Source organism: Symsagittifera roscoffensis, chromosome 8 (genome assembly GCF_963678635.1).
Source record: "Symsagittifera roscoffensis chromosome 8, txSymRosc1.1, whole genome shotgun sequence".
Classification (NCBI taxonomy): domain Eukaryota; kingdom Metazoa; phylum Xenacoelomorpha; order Acoela; family Convolutidae; genus Symsagittifera; species Symsagittifera roscoffensis.
In genome coordinates, this window is record NC_087069.1 from 32,810,001 (window position 1) to 32,817,727 (window position 7,727).

Genomic DNA, 7,727 nt, shown 5'->3' on the forward strand with positions numbered 1-7,727 from the left:
TAATAAAAATACATTTACCCGCTCTCCGCGCCTGGATGACAAAAAAAACAAGCAATCAACATGCAACGATTGTCAAATTCATCAGGACTTTTAATTTGGAAACGACATGTTTTTGTTTCGATTGGTATCATTACCCTTGCGATAAGCAATGGTTTTTGAGTCGGCCAGTTAATTTTTTTCCGTAAATAATTTTGTTCACAGGACGTATCTGGACTCTTGGTGGTACCTTGGTTCATAATGAATACAATTTCTTTCTGTCTCTTGCACACTTGCCCAGGAGGTAACGAATACGCCTGGGAAGGCAAAAATACTGGGTCTGAGTCTGACTGGGGCCTGTTTTCTCAAACGGTTAAAGTTTCGGCTCAAGCCCAACTTGCCTTTTCTTTGTCAGCTAATATTTTGTCGACTTAGTCGCCACATCTAAAAATCTTTATTTTTTTTGCTGATAACAATTTTCAGTTGCAAACAGTTTTGTAGTGGCTTCAAGTGTTTTAGCTTTTTAAAAATTCGGCCAAATCTAATTTTTTTTAACCTTGGTACCAATTTTCGCTTTTGTTTCAATTTTTCATGTCTTTTTTGGCGTAATCAGTTTCAGCTTTTTTTATATCGACTTATTGGTCACTTATTGAACGAAAAAAAAATTTTGTGTGCGTGTTTGTTCTCATTGAATGGGGAATTTATCTTTTTTAAATATGTATTAAAAAATATTGGTTTTACTCTTTTTTCTGATGATTTTTCGGCTTAATGGTTTTGATAAAACTCTCGGTTTAGTTTCCGAATGGTGAACCAACTTGGATTGAGTACATATGTGGCTTTCGTGGATGCTATTTGAGCAGTACATGCCTTTTTTCCAATAATATTTTGCCGAACCATTTTGGTTGATTTTCAGCTGATTGGATGTCGGCTTTAACTCGTGTTACGGTTTAAATATTTTTTTTCTAGAAACTTGCTAAAGAGTTTCTTTCCTCCTGATTTTATCTTCTCCTACACTTTCTTTTTATGAGATCGATAAGACTTTGGTCGCGAAATTTACTTTTTGAATGCTGAAGTTCAACCTCACTTGGAACTCTTTAAAAATTTTTAATGAATTACAACAAGAAAAAAAAGTTAATTTTTTTCATAGTTTTTTCGTCGACGGTAACAACGTTCAAAATACTTTTTGATAGTTTTTGAGAGTCTTGATTTTTTATTTCTGTAATTGTTGTATCGCAAATGCTGCGAAGCTCATCTTCGTCTCGTCTTCGTGTATAAATTGTGTCACATGTCAATATTTCTCTCAGCTAACTTAAATTGCAATGGTATCAAGTTCCTTGAACCTGTAGATGTTAAAAATGTCAATAAAACCATTCAATAGGAGTTAGTGAAAAATAATCGATACGGTAGGCCGTTTCAAATGTCCAGACATTCAAGAAGTTTTCTATGAAATTTGCGTGTATTGTCGACGGAAAATCTGTAGCATGAAATAAAAGAAATCTTTGAGAATCTTTGAGAATTTTTCGAGATCTGAAAGAAAGCAGGAAACAGGCCACTAAATGAGCTCTGAAATAGATGAAAACTAAAATAACACCTTTTGTAACTGATATTTTTTTGAAAATTATTGGAACTATTGGCTATGCACGCACTGTGGTCAAAAGTATGAAAAGCCATCTTTTCTCAGAAGCTCATTTATACGGTCAGAAGACAGAACTCGGAAAAGCAATACTGAAGCTCGGTCTCCTTTTGTGGAAACAGTTCGAACTCCAGAGGAAGAGCCAGAATATAAAATAAGCCAGAGAAAAGAAATATTTAATACACTCCGGGGCCTTAAAAACAATAAAACTGAAAAATTATCATTTGAGTTTAAGAAAATAAAAATTCTGCACAGAGGCGAACTTGCAGCTTCGCAAATAAAAGCGAGAAGCGGCAAAAAATCGGAAGCTGTAAATTGAATAAAAACACAAGTTTAACATGTAATAATTTGGAATGTAATAATCTAAAGGCAGTCACACTAAACTTTGCTTGTAATGATCTGGAAATCAACATGACCTATATAAATCGTCTTCACTACGTTCACTGACACTAATTAGACCAAAAAAGAAAAAAAAAACAGATTAGATACGAAGAAAAGAAGAAATTCACTTACCAATTATCCAACGTTTTCGTTTAAACTCATTTCTTTGAAATTCTTCATTAAGAACGTTTTCATCGTCAATAGAAGAAAAGGAATTCACAATAAACTGAGGCTGCGAAGACGAGTAACATCCAATCACTTTTGCACTGGTTTCCGATAAGGGCTTCAAACTGTGAACGGCATAATGCGCATGCTCGCTTATATGATGAGCACTGCGGAACAACACATTCAGAGGCTCCAAGTGGAAGTTTCGCAGAAGCGAAATAAAAGACCTCGGTGATGCTGCTTCTCCTAGATCTATCACTGCTATCCAGCAGATCTTAACGAGCCGCACATAGAATAAAAGATTCTCTTCAAATAACAAGCCCCCACTGCCCGTTTCGTCCTGGTAAAGTTCATCGATCAGAAGCACTGAGCTCCGTGTGAAGTTCAAACTATCACTAGAAAGCAATAATAAAACAATAAACAAGATTGTTTTTATCGGGGCAAAGCGTCTATGAAAAAGTTAAATTAGAAAATTTAGTCCCAAAACTAGTAGCTTGCCGACCGCCTATTTTTATTTCTGGTTGCCAAATTTTTTCAAAGGGTCCCCTTTTTGGTATGAAGTTACAAGATCTATTTTTGGCTGACCAAAATCAAACATTTTCTAAGGAACTTGCAGGCCGAAAAAAATGCAATTTTTTTGGTCAAGTATTTTAAGAAGTGCTTCCTTATTTGCTTTGTTTTTTTTACTAAAATTTGCCTGCGGTGCAGGAAAATTTTGACAAAATAGATTTTCTATAGTATTTTCGGAGAGCTCGGAAAATCAAATTTGTCGACCTAAAAAAGGTCGACAAAATTTTCAATTTTTTTCAAATAACCGCCCCTTCCACTTAAAAAACTTTCTGCGCACGCAACTGACCAAAAACATGTTTTTTCTGCTTTTAATTCATGAAATACATGACAAAATCGAAGATGTGACTCAGAAACAACAGTCATATTATTTAGAACAATAAACAGAGGCAAAGCGGAGCTTCGCATCACTTGCGATACAAAAAGTATGACTGAGATTACAAGCAAATGAAAAAATCGAAAATTGAAACAAACTTCAAAAAAATCATTTTTTTTTGTCAAAAAAGCAAAAAAAAAATACAAATGAAGGACAAAAATTCTTGAAAAAAAACGAACGGCACCACTAGAAACTTTACAAAAAGCTTTCAAATTTTTGAAACGAAACCAAACCTTTCTACCTAAGCCGATAAAAATTAGCAGAAACGAAAGTCGAATATTCGAAAACTTTCAGTTTTGACAAGCAAGCGTAATTAAGAGGTTAAAATTTGTTTTTATCAAATTCAACTTATAGACCAGTTGTGATTAGTTAATTGTTTGACATGATGGTTTGGAACCATTGTTTATGTAATAGTTTGAATTAACTTTTGAAAATTTATGTTTTATTTTTCCGACTTTCGATACGAAAGTAACGGAATATTTGTGCTCGGGGTGGGTTTTTTTTCTTCAGACAATTTTCGACTTTTTAAGTAGCCATTTTTGACGGAGTTCTTTTATATCATTCGAAAGGTATTGTTGTCCTGGGCTCAAATTTGAAAAGATATTTCACCTGTGATCATTTTTCGTAAAGTTATGGGGGTTTAAAGGTTGCCATTTTGGCCAATTTTGGACAATTAACGCGCGATATATTTCGCGTTAATCCGTCTTAAAAATGTTCCAAATTGGTTGAAAGAAGCTTATTTGCCATAATTGACTTGTTACAAGGAGCGAAATTTATCCTTTTATACTTTGTGCGGCGTGTGGGGGGAGTTTCACAAGAAAAATTAAATTTTAGAAATTTTTTTTTCATTTTATTTTTTCTTACATTTACTTTTTTAATGTTATTACTGCTCCATAAAACCTTAAAAAGGCAGTCGGAACTTTCAGGGCTTCGCCCTGATATGAGTAGTCTTGTTGTCATTTAGATTAGCTTAATGTAAAATCCTTGACGATTCACGTAGCTGTGAAAACGTTTGAAATTTACTTTTTGTTACTTAGTTAAAGCAATTATCTCACAATTAATTAACAAAATTATCAGCTTCAAAAACAGAATAGTCTGATTTAGCAAGCTTACGCGCTTAAATACACACTCGAGCTAAAAGTAAGCCCACTATCACACTGGAGCAAGCGGTCGCTACTTGCCAATGTGACGTTCTAACTTATGGCTTTGAGTTGCTATTTTTTTGAGTCAGCGAAACATCAGTCTGCTAAAATACCTAGCACCATAATAATCTATTGATAATATTTATAAAAATTGAAAATTTTGGGGCAATTTTTACTCATTTTGACAATGTTTCTTTTTAAATCTCATGCTTCGCGCCGAGTAACAACAAAAAAAAAGAATTGAACATAGACTTACAGAAGTAGTTTTGGCAGACACGTGTGACCAGTTTTGTTTCGATTGAACTCCACAATTTTCAGTTTTTTCTCCAACTTTTCCTCCTGTCTGAATTCTTTCAGGAATTGGGCAAATGACCTTGAGGGTTCTGTTTGACTAGTCTAACTCAAAGTTTATAGCTCAAAAGTTTTTAACTCACAGTTTTTCAAAAACAAAGTTTTTTTGTAAGTTGTTTGGGTCCATAAAAAATAAATCAAAATCAATAGTCAGTTTTTGGGCCAATTTTATCCGTGTTATTAAAAACGCGTAAAAATTAACAAAAATTGAACATTTAACTTACAAACTATTTTAATTTTAACTTAAAACAACTGTAAGGGAATGTTTTTGGCCTCAATTCTGACTAATCTGAAAAATGGCGCTGAAAAATTTTCGGAATGTACGCAAAAAATTCCAATTAATTGTAATTTTTACATGGACAAACATATTCTAAAAACCCCGAGTGTCATCTGAAACTTTCAATTTCTGGTTTTTTGACTTTTCAAAAAGAACCCGCTTTTTATCGGCCGGAAGTGCAAACACGATTAGATCTACTTGGTCGTCTTTGGCTGAGAGTAGTAACTTTGCCAATAGCATTGAACTCTTTCCACTGCCAAGTTGTCCAATCACACATACCCTAGTGAGATTCAATGAAAAAATAAAACCATTTTCATGGGAAGAAGACTAAAATATAAGAAATGATCTCTCTCCCGCATGAATATGACGGTTTCGCTATTTCACCAGGCTTCGACCTGTACCCTCCATGTATGCTACCCACAGAATTCCAATCTTCGTACTGTTCGTTTTTATCTGGCGGATCCCTAAAACTTTTCTAAAGGCGCAAAATGGCATCAGCATGGTCTACATAAAAGGTTTGATGAGCTTTTTGTATCTTTTTTGAAATCTAGATTTGCGCGTGTATCACATTAAGATGACTGTTAAGTTGTTTTTTGCATATTAACCATATAGTTTTGAAGTTTATGTGAGTACATTTTTTGACATTTTTTTTTTCATGAAGTCATCAATTCATTTGATACAGTTTGGAAGATACATTACATGATATTAATTTACTGCATCATGCTAGTTAGAACATACTATTCAGCCTCTGAGATTACTATCACAATTTAAAAAAAAAGTTGATCTAATAAAAAATCTGAAAAACATGTCGGCCAGCTGAACATAATATATAATATAATTGTTTTGAAGAAGTTGAAAAACCTTGAAAATTGGTTATCTAAAAATGGTTTAATTTCATCAGGTAACAGTTCGTTTAACACAAGAAGTCGAAGTCATAAATGCATACTCACCTTCGCAAATCTTCAGACAAGATGCGATGCTGTTGCGGACTTAGTACCAGGTTCAAATCCCCCACTCTCCGTTTTAACTTTCCCTCTTTTAGTTTTTTCCACTGCTCTTGATATCGACAATCAACATCAAGAAGTTTATCTTGTCCAAAATTGTCGAGTAAGGACAAGGTTGCCAATGCAAATAGAGATGATATGTACGAAAATAAACGAGAACATTTCTGCTTTTTGGCGGCTTCCGAACCTAAATTATCCATCCTTATCTCTCAAATCTTTTAAATGTTCAAGCTAAGTCATTTCTCAATTTTTCAAACTATCATCTAAATCCAAGTGTAACTTTTTGTAATATAAAAATTGACGAATTTAAAAAAGATGATTAAACTATACTACTTTTTTGAAGTCAATCAGAAAACGTTTTGAGAAGCTAAATTCTGCCTCTCCCGAATTTAAAACGCATTTCCTTAATAAATTTTAAAAGAAAAAAGAAAGGTTTCAGCTATTTTTAATTTTTTTTTGCAGATTGATTGCGATCGGAATATTCTGTGCTACATCCAGAGCAAATGGCAAGGGTGCTATTGTCAAATGAAAATAAGAACTCTGAGCGTTTCTCGAGCAATCGAATTACCATTTGGTCACTTAGAAATTGCAAAAAAAATGAAATGCTAAGTTTTTCCTTTACAATGCTGATGAAAAACTTTCGGCCCTGATTAAGAACAATTATTTTTCACAGTTGTCTTTTTTCACAGTTTTCACAGTTGTAGCATCAAAAAATGATTTTTTTAACCTAAACTGACACAAGTGTTTCAATCCCACGAAGTGATTGCTTGCATGTGGTCACGATCTTCTATATTTTATGCAAATGACTGAATTACGCTCCTTTTCAGAACTTATCAAACCAAAAAATATGAACCAACTTAAAGATAGAGTATGGATCAATTTTAAAGTATGGTGTGGGTGATAAGGATGAAAAGTCTATGTTTGCCTGTTGCCGAGTAAACTGAAGTACCAGTTTCCCCGGTTTCGGCAGCTCCTGATGAAAACAGCCATGTGTAAGCTTCATGTCCTGTTTCTGTCACCTTTAGATCCTTGTCAACTGACAAACATACTGGAAGAACGTGACTATTTTCCAGTTTCTCCGGAACTAATATGAAAGTATTTTCCAGAATGTCATCGCTGACTTGATCCAAAAGTTGTAACAGTTTTGGATCTGTTTTCGAAGATTTTTTGTTTTTGAGACCACAGCGGCTTCCAAAGTCAATTTTGATTTGTTCGAGAACTTTAATCGCTTTGTCTTTTTGAACATTTGGTAAAAAGATAACAAATTTCAGCTGAGTTTTCACAAATTCTTGAAATTCAGATTCAATTTCGTGTTCATTAACCAGGAGTTCTTCAGGTAAACATTCGAAAATGATTCCCAAAACAAACTTCAGAACTGGATAAGTTTGTTGGATAACTTGGATCAGTTTATTAGTGACTGCTCTGGTCGGATCTGCCCAGTTGTTAGTCATTCCCGCTTCCAGGGCAACCATCCTGTTGTTTCCCAGGTAGAGCCAGTCCACTTGTAGCCGCATGTTGTACAAACATGTGGATTGAATGAATGCTCTGATGCTTCTCTCACAAAGATCTTTTTGGTCAGACGTGGAAGCGATTTAATGATATTTTAAAAAAATGCTATATAATGATTACAAACGCTTAGCTTTGTATTGAATGTACTAATAGTGGTAATTTTGATTAAGAAATCGATCACAATGAGATTTTACTTTTCTTTTGCAACTTGTTACCCAATTAAATACATAGATGTAGCAAAATAATTGAAATTCATTGAAAGAACAAGTTAACCCTGTTAAAAATCAGCAGCTAGTCCTAAAAAAAACAGTTTGCTTCATTAAAATATAAATGATTGTTAGAAAAA

The 7,727-nt window shown here is 33.9% G+C and overlaps 1 protein-coding gene across 1 annotated transcript in view; it reads right to left on the reverse strand.

Annotated features, from left to right (window-relative positions):
* The window catches only part of LOC134853558 (uncharacterized), a 31,225-nt gene that overhangs the window by 4,830 nt on the left and 18,668 nt on the right, over positions 1-7,727 (reverse strand). The window contains exons 2-6 of the mRNA XM_063869558.1: positions 6,798-7,439; positions 5,819-6,059; positions 4,989-5,148; positions 4,497-4,636; positions 2,123-2,550 (exon numbers count right to left, since the gene is read on the reverse strand). Of these exons, the coding sequence (XP_063725628.1) occupies positions 2,123-2,550; positions 4,497-4,636; positions 4,989-5,148; positions 5,819-6,059; positions 6,798-7,439 (1,611 nt within the window). The remainder of the gene's footprint in view (positions 1-2,122; positions 2,551-4,496; positions 4,637-4,988; positions 5,149-5,818; positions 6,060-6,797; positions 7,440-7,727) is intronic.